Raw genomic sequence first — 12,412 nt, forward strand, 5'->3', positions numbered from 1 at the left:
GATAAGATATAAAGCAACCTTGAAGCACCAGCTGCAAGAAACTCAGCTCAGCTCCTCACTTGGTGGACTTTCTGACTGTAAGTTTTTTTTAGCTTAATATGCTGCAATGGAAGAAGAACAGAAATGGATTTCTCCTACAGAGGAAGAACAGGAACAAATTCTTTGTCTGTTAAAAGCAATTATCCAAACTCTCCGTATAAGTCTGGATATGCAAACTCAAACTATGACTTCAACCAAAGAATCATCTATACATCTATATAGAGAAAGTGAAACAACCAAATGCTATGACAGAAGACTTAGATACTCAACAAATACAGACAATGGAAAACACAAAAAAGAAACTGATAATAGAGAACAAAGAGAGGACTTTTCTTATAAACAAGAAGGAATTTGAAGATAAAAAAGAAAAACAGATGAAAGAGAAGATAAACACTTTGGGACAACTGCATTGAATTGGAAAAACAAAGAGACGACCTGTTAAATCAGCTAGTCCTCTCAAGAAAACATCAACTGGAGCTTTTATCAACATCAAACAATAGCCACAACAATACAAGGAGATCTTTTTGATGATTTAAAAGCAAAGATACGAAAGATGACTTGGCAAAGAAAAAAAGCTAGAATAAGACTGAAAAGGATCGGAGTTTTGATTTACACATGAGATCTAAAATATAATATATCCAAATGGATAGAATATGTATTCTGAACACAAGATATTGTAACAATTTGAGAAAAAGAAAATTTTGATTATATAAAATCTAGAAGTATAAATATTGAAATAAGAATATTATATTGTTTTATTAGTTTGTTAAGATAGATCAGGGGTAGGCAACCCAAAACACTTGGACCCATTTCCCACCAAAAACAAAACACAGGGAGCCACAAAACCCTTTGGATATCTAAAATGAAGATAACACTGCATGTATCCTTTTTTATCTTTATTATATATATATATATATAAGGATATATGCAGTGTTATCTTCATTTTAGATGTCAAAATGGTCTCTCTCTCTCTCTCTCTTTCTGTCCCTCCCTCCCTCTCCCTCTTTCTGCCCTTGGTCTGCCAGTCCTCTGCCCCGTGTGTGTGTGTGTGTGTGTGTGTGTATGTGTGTGTGTGTGTGTGAGAGAGAGAGAGAGAGAGAGGTACTTGTGCTTCCCCCTCTCTTTCTCTTTCCTCTCCCTCTTTCTTTCCTCTCCCTCTTTCCTCTCCCTCTCTCTCTTTCCTCTCCCTCCCTCCCTCTCTTTTTCTCTTTCCTGTCTTTCTTCTCCCTCTTTCTCCTTCCTCTTTCTCCCTCTTTTCTTTCTTTCTCTCTTTCTCTTTCCTCTCTCTCTCCCTTTCTCTTTCCTTTCTTTCTCCCTCTTTCTCTCTTTCCTCTCTTTTATCTTTCTTTCTTTCCTCTTTCTTTCCTTTCTTTCTCCCTCTTCCTCTTTCTTTCCTCTTTCCTTTCTTTCCTCTTTTCCTTTCCTCTCCCGTTCTCTTTTCTCTCTTTCTTCCTCTTTCCTCTTTCTCTCTTTCTCTCCTCTTTCTCTTTCCTCTCCCTCCCTCCCTCCCTTCTCTCTTCTCTCTCTTTCTCTTTCCTCTCTCTCTCCCCCTTTCCTCTCCCTCTCCCTTTCTTTCCTTTCTTTCTCCCTTTCTCTCTTTCTTTCCTCTCTTTCCTTTTTCTTTCTTTCCTCTCTTTCTCCCTTTCTCTCTCTTTATTTCCTCTTTCCTTTCTTTTCTCTCTTTTTGTTTCCTCTCTCTCCCCCTCTCCCTCTTTCTCTTTCTTCTCCCTTTCTCTTTTCTCTTTCTTCCTCTTTCTTTCTTCCCTCTCTCTTTCTCTTTCCTTTTTCTCTCTTTCCTCTCTCTCTCCCTCTCTTTTTCTCTTCACCTCCACCCCCTTTACTAACAGAACCAGTTCACCTACCAAATCATTTAACTTCCTCCCTTAGAGATGGGCAATGTGGATTCACCACATTCTGACAAAGAGAAATGCCAGCACCTCTCACTTAGCATCAATTCTGCTGCAGGGACTGCAAATGCTGTATGTTAGCAATATCTGGAGAGCTACAGTTCATCTGCACCCTCCTGAAAGGCTCTCCCATCCGTTGCAATGTCACGCTTTGAAAGGCCCCTGACCCTCCTCCGCTTCAGGCCAACTGCGCCCAGCAGGGAGCCTCAGTAGCTGGTGAGGAAGGGAGGAGGGGAGGAAGAGAGACAGACCATCTCCTCGTTGCTCGCTTCTAATCCCAATGTGGTGAATCCTGCTTGGGATTTGGGACTGAGAGGGGGAAGATCCTGGCTCCCAAGCCACTGGGACTTCCAACCACAGAGCTTGCTTGGCTCTGTTTCTAGCCAGCGCTGTGTGCGCGTGCAAAACAACAGCCACAAAATGCTGCGGTCGAGACTTGCCTGCCTACCTGCCTGGCTCCTGGGCCTCAGTAGCCAATCATTTGAAGCAAGCAGCCTTGTCCACAAAGAGAGGAGAGGAGAGAGTGAGGGTGGATGAGCTGAGTCTGTGGCAGGGATAACAATGGTTCGGAAGATGCTAGCACGAACATTCCGCATCTTTTGAATTACCTCGCCTTGCCCCCCACTGGTTCTTCACCTGAACAAGTCACCCTCTCTCTCTCTCTCTCTCTCTCTCTTTCTCTCTTTCCTCTGCCTCTCTCTCTCTGTCTCCAAATGAGGAGAGAGAGAGAGAACAAAAGGCAGATGGCACTAAAGGGGCAGGGAGGGGAGGGGGCAGGAGGCAGTAGAAGGCGCTGAAAGGTGCCCGGTACACCACGGACCAGTCCAGGGAGATGCATGGTGAATTCGGCTGTCCAGGGAACGGCCCAGGGACAGCCCAGGAAGTGCTGCCTCCCTGACGCCGCCCCAGCCGGGACTGCCGCCAGCCCAGCCTGGGGAGACACATAGCCAGCTCAGCAGCCCGGGAATGGCCCAGGGAGCGATGTCCCTGCCACTGCCGCCCTAGCCGGGACTGCCACCCGGCCTGGCCTGGGGAGATGCATAGCTGGCTCGGTAGCCCGGGAACGGCCTGGGGAGTAATGCCCCTGCTGCCATCGCTGCCCCAGCTGTGACTGCCACCCAGCCCAGGGAGACATGTGGCTGGCTCGGCAGCCCGGGGATGGCCCAGGAAGCGATGCCCCCGACGCCACCGCCGCAGCCGGGACTATGCCCGGAGTAGCCTGCGGAGATGCATGGCCGGCTTGGCTGCCCAGGGACGACCCATGAAGCGATGCCACCCTGCCGCTGAGCCAACCGGGACTACCGCCCGGTCCAGGGAGATGCGTGGTGAGCTCGGCTGCCCAGGGAACGGCATGGAGATGGCCCAGGAAGCAATGTCCCCAGCCCGGACCGGGGAAACGCGTGGCCGGCTTGGCAACCTGGGGACGGCCCAGGAAGCGATGCCCCTGCCACCACTGCCCCAGCTCGGACTGCTGCTCAGCCCAGCCTGCGGAGATGCATGGCGGCTTGGCTGCCCGGGGATGACCCAGGAAGCGATGCCACTCTTCCGCCAAGCCAACTGGGACTTCCGCCTCTCCTGGCTTGGGGAGACGCATAGCCGGCTCAGTGGCCCGGGGACAGCCCAGGGAGCGATGCCCCGTCACCCCAGCTGGGACTGCCACTCAGCCCAGCCTGGGGAGACGCATAGCCGGCTCGGCGGCCTGGAGACGGTCCAGGGAGCAATGCCCCCGCTGCCACCCCAGCCGGGACTGTCGTCCAGCCTGGGCAGACACGTGGCCGGCTCGGCGGCCTGGGGATGGTCCAGGAAGCGATGCCACCGCCACTGCCCTAGCGGGGACTGCGGCATGGGGGGGCACCAGGAGGGAGGAGGAGGCTCCGGAGCAGCAAGAGATGGCTCAAAGACCATGAGATAGATGGTAGAATTTATATATAAGGTGTGTATTTTAAATATTAGATTGTATGAGTAATTGTTATAAAGGAATTGTGTTTAATTAAAAATTTGGGAAAAAATATTAAACATTAAATCAAAATATTAAGGGAAAATTAACTATCAGGTCACTGATTGGCTAAAAGTTTGAATGTTTAAAAATAACTAAGATTTGAATTTAAGATATTGTTATGAGTTGAGACAAAGGTTAAGTAAAACTCAGAAGTATAAATACTAATAATTAAATTTGTATATTGGTTTGTGGTACAAATACTGACAGTATTATTGTTGTTATTATTATTATATTACTACTACTACTACTTCTACTACTACTACTACTACTACTACTACTACTATTTGGAAAGGAAGGAAGGAAGTAGAAGGAAGAAAAGAAAAAAATTATTAGCCCCAAATATGAGATAGGAGACTTAGAAATTGGGGTCATTTAAAATTTGGAAATGATAAAGATTAAACATTAAATTTAAATATCAATGGGAAATTAAAGTTAAGAAAAACTTACTAGGTTATTGTCTAAAAGATGGAATGTCAAATCAATTAAGTTATATATAGACTGAAGATTATTGATGAATATTAGAAAGGTATTTTTTGTTTGATTGCTAGAATAAGAACTGTATTGGTCTGAATATGAGACAGTAGATATTATGGGGGAAAGAGAGGGAATTAGTTGTAATACTTTGAGATTTGTACTGATGATATTCAAATGTAATGGAATTATGGTGCTCAGCCGCTACGCTAGTTTTCAAATATGTAAATGTAATATTGGAAAATTAATAAAAATTTGGGGGGAAAAAGAAAGAAAAAGAAGAAACAGAATACTATCAGACTTGGGACTTGTTTTATCAATGGCTGGAGAAAAGAATAAAGGATTAGGAATTAAATTTATATTAGTGAATGATAAACTCAGACAACATGTTGTTGAATTGTATGGAAAAAATAATTGAAAAATTACAAAAAAAAAGAGTTTGATGCCTTTATTCTAAAGTGTCATAGCATCTCATCCAACCTCAGTACTGACATAACATAAGACAGTACAGCTTGCACATATAATGCTCTGTGTGTGGGCAATTCTTAGTTCACAGGCAACTCTATGCCATTCTTTGTGGACCACAAATCGTTCAGCAGCTCTGATAACTTTTTTCCAATGATCAGCGCTCAGGTCAGTGATGGGGAAAAGACATTGTTCTGTTCATTGTTGTTTATTTCAAAAGGTATTCAAATAGTGTATGCTAAAAAATTTTTTAGTGTTCTGCACGTGCACATGTAGTGTTCTAGAAGAATACAAAAAGTATTCCAGAGTCAAAATATTTCTAAAATGCTGGAGAAAAACACGGCATGGATACTATTAGCTTGTTCTTGTTGTAAACTGACCTTAGATGCACTTCTTAAGTTGCCATATTTGGGCATCTAGCTGGTTACCGAAGTGTAGATAGGACTTAGTTTATTCTAACAAGAAAACGATTTTATTCTTTTAACTGAGACTTTCTCCCAGATTAGAGACTTTTCTCTAATCCAAAGATGAAACAGCAGTAGCAATAGCATTTAATCTTATATACCACTCCATAGAGCTTTACAGAATTCTCTGGGTAGTTGACAATGCAGAAGCATTATTTGCATATTGCCCCCAACAATCTGGGCCCTCATTTTATTGACTTTGGAAGGATGGAAGGCTGAGTCAACCTTGAGTCTTGGCAGGATTGAACTCCAGGCTGTGGGCCAAGTTAACCTGCAATGCTGCACCTTAACCACTGTACCACCAAATCTATGTAGCATTTAGGGATTCCTAGGTTTTTATTGTCTATAAAATCTCATTTAGTGATCTGGCCAGAATTATTTCCACTTGTTACCGTCCCCTATTTTTGCTTTTCGTCAGGAAACACTCTGATTCCCAACTTATACTCTGGGACTACCAATATATAGATAGTTTTCATTTAACAGTTGCTTCATTTAGCAACTGTTCGGTTATGGTGACAATGAAAAGTAACTCTGTGATCAGTCCTCGCATTTACAACCTTTTCAGGTCTGTAAGACAAAGGGAAGCTGAAGTAAGATCATATGCACAGTAGAAGTTTCACTTAACAATTGAGTAAGCAGTCCCAATTACGGTCACTAAATGAGGACTATCTCTACTCATAAATACTGTACTATATCACTAAATCCCAACTATATTTCACAGGCGTCAAGTGGAAACATGTTTGCATACAGAAGAAACAGAACTGTATCCCACTGAATCTTTCCCATGTTACGAAATAAAAGAACTTTCAGTAAGAATAATTCAGAGATTGAATGTGGCAATGTGATCTAAGATTACTATATGGGTTAGCACAAAAGATGCACAATTCCATCTGCTGATGCTCTCTGTTCAAAAGTAGTCTTCAAACAGACCTACCTGGGAATGCAGTTTCCATATGCAGAACCTGGGCCATTCTTTCCACTTGATCAGTATGCACATTCAAAATAGCCCCAGAAGCCTTCTCACAGGAAGGAAACCCACTTTGCCTGAAAATAAAAATCAGATGCCATCTTAAAACACATGTTCTTAAAACAATCAGCCCACACTAAGGGATTGTGGTTCTGCTTGCTGCTTCAAATGTTTGTGGGAATGACTGATAGGAATTTGATAATATTTTCCGAAAGCATTATCCCTCTGTCTTCTCCAGGAGAGCCAAATAGCTCAGTCAAGAAGAACAGGGCAGCTGTTGCTACTCTCTTTCACTCTTCCCACCCCACCCCTACTCCCCCAAGGCTCAGTCTGAGGCGGTTGCCTCCATCTGCCTGTCAGGCTGGCCCACAGCTTCAGCCCTTGTCATAATGGGTTACCTTTAAAATGCCACATTTAGAGCCTGTTAACAATCAAGGCACCATGAAGCAGATGCTGAATCCTGCTGGGCAGATGCTGAGAATGGAGACTACCTTGGTTTCCATCTGGCAGAGAGCCTGAGCGATGGACAAGTGCAGCAGAGGAACTGAATGGGACGTTGTTTTCCATTGAGCAGCATCTCTCAAATTCATGGGGGAATTCTGGCAAAACCATAAACATTCCTGTTTCCTTATTCATTTTCTCATTGAGGGTTTCACATTCTTTGGCTGCCATGAGGAAAATCAGATGGGAAAGACACTTCCTCCTCGCTCGTTAACTCTCCCCCCACAACCCACTTCAAATTCCCTAGCACTGGCTCAGCAGATGGCTTGGGTTTTCTCTGTCCAAAGCCTCAATCCTCTAGACCAGGGCTTTTCAACCTTTTCACCCATTGTACCACTTTTAGGATATGGCAACATCCAAGTACACCAGTCGCCTAGCAAGGTGTCAAAAACTTGATGACCAAAAAAAAAAAAAAGGAAAAAGGTGATAAAACACAGGTAGTCCTTGACTTACAACAGTTCGCTTAATGACTGTTCAAAGTTACAATGGCACTGAAAAAAGTGCCCCCCAAGCCACAGCTGAGCAAGACACCTGCCTGCCTGCCCGCCCGGGGGCGCTCTTTCTCCTGTCTGAGGTTTTCATTGTTTTGAGCATTTCTGTTGAAGATTGGCAGCGGGGGTGGGGTGGGGGTGTTTGGGGTTTTTTTCCCCATCTGCTGGGTGGTTGCAGCAGGTTTTGGTCACTTCACATGACCCTGGGACACTGTGATCATCATAAATATGAATCAGTTGCCAAGCATCTGAATGTAAATCAAAAGACCCTGGAGATGCTGCAACATTCCAGCTGATTGGCGCTTCTTCTGGGCTTAGCAGAAGCACCAGGATCAGCGCCGAGCTCCAGCTGGAGCCTGGCGCTGATCCTGGTGCTTCCGCTGAACCCTGTCAGCCCTGCAGCTCCAGCCATCTCTCACTCAGGCTTGTGCAGTGCTGCCACTGGTTCAGCTCATTCCCCTTCCCCGCTACCACTTTTCTAAGATTGTCGCGTACCACTTGCCAGGTGCCAATGTACCACAGGTGGTACCCGTACCACTGGTTGAAAAGCCCTGCTCTAGACAAGGCTGCTGCCTCTGCCTGCTCCCAACACCACACTTCCTCAACAACTGCAGACAAGGCCTGGCAGCAGCAGGATTGCAAAAGTCCTTCCAGGAAGAATGCCTGGGCCAGAGTGGAGGAATGGTGCAAAATGAATAAGAGGAGTGGGAAGCATTGTGACTCCCTCTGCAGGGAACTGGCCAGGGATGAATCCTTAAAAAGAGATTTGCTGGCCTTGGATCTGCCCTGCAGGTTATACACACACTGCTCCAGAAACTCTAATTGAAGCAGGGGGCGCTGGAGAGATAAATGGTCTCTGCTTATATTCAGGAACCTTCTTCATAGTTTTGCTTTTTTTAAAGAGTGGTCCTAGGCACAAGGGACAAGTTCTTAGGTTAAAGCCAGGAGAGGTACATGATTTACTTCTTGGTGAGAGGAGTTTGATTTTGGAGGACTCCAGTTGGGGAAAGCTGAGTTGGACAAATCACGACTACAGATGACCCGAGATGGTCTTTCCAAAGGATGTGGTAAATTCATGAGGACTGGTCTGTCAGCAGCAGTTTCTCTTCAGTTCTCTGAAGCAGCTTCTTCATTTTCCCCCATTTGGGCTTCCCCCATGCAATCTTCCAAGTGGAAGAATACAGGTATGGAATGAAAAATGGACATAGCTGTCTTTCAACCAATAGTTCCCCGGAGCATTTATTTCTACCATAGGAGAAAAATGGATGTTCAATGGGTGTCCAGTGGATAGAGGAACAGGGAATGCACACAATAGCCCACTTTTCTGACCCCACATAAGGTTCTTCCACCTAAAAGTCTAATTTTAAAAAACTTGATTGTACCCATGTATATCAATCATTCTTTGATGTCTTATCTTTTTTCCTAGAATGGCAATAGTTCATACAGTACATTTTATGTTGTAAATATCAGTGAATATTGAATTATGAGGCTCAGTTAGATAGATCAAGCAAAATAGTAAAATTGCTTGGTTACCTAGCTGAGTTCTTTTCTGATACCAAATGTTATTTGAATTAGGGCTGGACAACCCACAAGGCCACGACTGAGCTCTAACACACACACACCCTTTGATCAGGGTATTGAATTTTGATTGTGCAATTTTTGAAAAGTGAGAGTGTGGTTTCTCAAAATTTTAATCCATAAATATAAAGAACCTTGTTGTGTAAGCCTTTGATATAGTTTTAATCTGGTTTAAAAACCAACTGGATTGGTTTTAAAAACCAACCAACTCTCTCTACACCCCTAATCAGGAAACTTTAACTCCATGAACTAGCCTCATCACCTCTGTCACTGTAACCTCCCCCAAAACAAATAAACGTGGTTTCCAGTAACATAAAGGGAGTCCACCTACTGTATGATCTACATGAAGTTAAACTCGTGTGGAGTAAGTTTCTGTAAAACAAACAATGTTTTATTTTCCTCAAGACTTTTACTTCATCTGCACATGTAAGTAGACAAGATTGCTATTCTAGAGAGCTTCTTTTTCACTCTTGTTTTAAAATGTTCAGTGTCAAAGAAAGCTAATAATTATATTGAAGGTCTTCCTGTGGAGTCCCAAATATCAGCTGCTGTTGCCTTCCTGTCCTGTGTTGGATCTCTCCAGGGTGTCTGTGGAAAACAGGATGCTGCAACCAGATGGATTTTTCATGTTTTTTTTAACAGTGCTCAGGTTGTACGAGCATTTTTACCAGAGCAAACTGTAGTACTTAGGGTTTTTTTCATATATAAGTCATAGGTACCAGCAATTAATACTTGGGGCAGATAGATATCAATACAAAAATCCTTTCAGTGTTACTCAATAGAATAGAATCTGCTTTTCTGTCTGGAAGAGAAATGGGGAGAAGGTTCTTTTGGAGGAAATATGCTGGAGTGGGGGAAAATAAAAGCTTATTTCAAATGCCAGTGACAGGCTTCAGAAAGAAAATGGTATTGCTCTATGGAAGCATATAAGGAAGACTAATGCTTGCTAGTGACTAGGATATTCAGGATTGGATTGAGAGAAGTGTCCCTGTCAATGGGAAAACCACCTCCCATAAGCTCTGCTGGGAAATGAAAAATCTTCCTGCAATTCTAGATGTATTCCATCTGAGCCAGAAATAAATCATACTGTAGATCCTAAGAGCAGAATGGGAGATCCCACAGGTGCAGAACTATTTTTCAAATGGCAATAAATATTGTGTGGACATAACCTTAATTAAGCTCTATTTATGGGAGAAAGACAAGCATATAGCTGCTTAGAAACCAAAATCTTTATTTCCTTCCTTTAACCTTATTTTCATAGTTGGTGGTTGGCATGGGGTTTTAAAATCCAACAAGTCAAGTAATCATTAAATTGTAGTCACTGCTACAATTCAGAAAATCATTTCAAAGACTCAACCAGACAGTTCAAATGTAATGCTGATAGGAGTCCGGACATAGCAAAAACCAGTTTTCACTATTCTAAGATGTTGTTTTAGTAAACAAGACAATGATTATTTTCAGCCATGTTGCCACTGACAGTGGCTAGCAGGCACAGGAATTTGCATACATCGTAACTCCTATTTGACAGCAATGTGCACTTTTTAAGGTGCTTGAGTCCACATGCTAACATCTACTTCCCTGTTGCTACAAAGCTGAAAAGAGGCATACTTCTCAATGGGCTCACTGTTTTGATTCAACAGCTTTTCTTTGCAAGGAACAGCTGGTTCATTTCATTAGCACTGCAATGAAAACAGCTGGCAGCATAAGTTTATTACTGATACCAGAGAGAAGCCATATCCCAAAGTCAATTCTCCTGGGAATGAGGGAAAGAACATGGCTGTGCTGGAGCTTCAGTCTACGGATCTGGTTGGAATGACTGCTGGAACAAACAAGACCATTCTTTGTAAAGAAATAATTTGTGATCCTTTCAATTTGCCTTTCTCAGGTTGGCAAAAATATTCTCAGGCTCTTCAGAACGAGGTTAGCTTTAATCAAAAAGTGATTTGGGAAGCTGTCAGCCCTACAATAATTGCCCAGATCAGGAAAGAACTAATCTGGATATTTTCTGAAACTTTCTGCCTCACCTTCCATCTTTGAGAAGCTACTCTTCACTTTCCCCCCACCCCAAGTGCCATAAATGCAAAGCTAGCAAGGAAACTGTGTGAGATAACCTGTCTAGCAGAGACACCAGGTGCCTTTCAACTTTTGTCTGTAGCATTCTGGTCAGAAGCAAATAAGTAGCAGATAAATTATGGGTACACAAGAGGAGCTTTTAAAAGCATTCTTATTAATGGGTAATTGGAAGAGAAGCTACTATATCATCCTGCACTTTCCAAGACAAGGTAAAGATCCAGGAATGCTGGATTTACCATTGTCTTAATCTCTTGCCTTTCCAGCCCAAGACATTCAGTCACCTCTTCTACCAGATCAGAATTAAAATAAAGTCTTAGTTTTAGCTTGAGGTGAGCCCTTTGTTGATCAAATAACACAGTGACCAAGGAGTGTGTCATACCTCATTACGGCCCCATTCTTTCTGTTGGGGTGGTTCTTCTATTCCTTGGACACTGAGAAGCCATGACAAAACCAGACCCAAGCAGCCTAGCATTTTGCACTCATCCTCTTCACTAGCAAAAGGGACTTCAATGATTGGGGAACTATCTCTGTGATTTAAACAGCATAAAATGAGCCATAAATAAACCCCAATTGACTTTGCAAGCTGGTTTGTCTCTGATGAAGAGAAGAAAGATTTTTAAATTAACTCTAATTGGTTTCATCACTGCTTGATTTGTTGGGCTATTTAACACACAAGAAGAGCTCAAAGAAGGAAAGACAAGGAATAAATTCACAAACTGTCAAACAGATCAGTCTCAGAGGTAGTTTTTACTGAAACTAGAAGGATTGGGAAAAGGTCAACAGCCTGGAAATGGTGCTCTTTCCTTAGCTCTACTCTCTCTTGTCTGCTCTTCCCCAAAATGTTGTCAATAGAGTTTTTGGCTCAACTGCCAGTGAATAATCCTCATTCTCTGTAGTATTTAAAAAGTATTTGATCTTAGGAAAAGATAATAATAAAGACATGTCCCTCCAGAATTATAGCCAGGCAGATCTGTAACTCCCAGCAAAATTCCATGGAGACTCTGGAGCAGTGGTTCTCAACCTGTGGGTCAGGACCCCATTTGGGGTTGAACGACCATTTCACGGGGGTTGCCAAACAATGCAGTCCGCCATTTTTTCCCCCTTTTCCTTAGCTGTGCTACTCCCTTTTATTCTATTGGCTTTTGAAAGCCAATAGAATAGACTCTCTTGAATAGAGTCTAATTCTAGTGGCTTTCAAAAGCCAATAGGAATTGTCCAGGCTGTCTCTGCCCTGCTGAGCCCACCAAAAGTCCCATTCTGCAAACGGTGCTGCAAGTTGTCTGCAGCGAAGGCGAGCTGTCTGGAAGCTTCCACCCCTCCCTGCTGAGCAACTACTAAAAATGTAAGTAAAAGAGGTGGGAGGCCGGCGGGTGCAGGGAGGGTTGCTGGCATGCGTGGGGCCCAGCGGGTGCCTTACCTCCCTTGGGCTGGGCCAGTTGGTGGCCCAGCCGGTGGTC

General features: G+C 43.5%; 1 protein-coding gene and 1 long non-coding RNA gene across 7 annotated transcripts in view; one reads left to right on the forward strand and one right to left on the reverse strand.

Moving 5' to 3' along the window:
• The window catches only part of KANK2 (KN motif and ankyrin repeat domains 2), an 88,641-nt gene that overhangs the window by 20,809 nt on the left and 55,420 nt on the right, over nt 1–12,412 (reverse strand). For all 5 annotated transcript variants that reach the window (XM_039336465.1, XM_039336468.1, XM_039336464.1 and 2 more), the window contains one exon: nt 6,280–6,389. In XM_039336465.1, coding sequence (XP_039192399.1) covers nt 6,280–6,316 — 37 coding nt within the window. In that variant the 5' untranslated portion in view covers nt 6,317–6,389. The remainder of the gene's footprint in view (nt 1–6,279; nt 6,390–12,412) is intronic.
• Nucleotides 8,241–12,412, forward strand: part of LOC120305088 — a 139,816-nt gene continuing 135,644 nt past the window's right edge. Inside the window, exon 1 of one of the 2 annotated variants that reach the window (XR_005555913.1) lies at nt 8,241–9,308. This is a non-coding gene — a long non-coding RNA (uncharacterized LOC120305088). Of the gene's footprint in view, nt 9,309–12,240; nt 12,298–12,412 lie in introns of those variants that run through there. The other variant, XR_005555914.1, reaches the window with a different exon arrangement.

This window comes from Crotalus tigris, unplaced genomic scaffold, assembly GCF_016545835.1.
Source record: "Crotalus tigris isolate CLP2741 ecotype Arizona unplaced genomic scaffold, ASM1654583v1 scf7180000017666.379230911805:20528666, whole genome shotgun sequence".
Classification (NCBI taxonomy): Eukaryota; Metazoa; Chordata; class Lepidosauria; order Squamata; family Viperidae; genus Crotalus; species Crotalus tigris.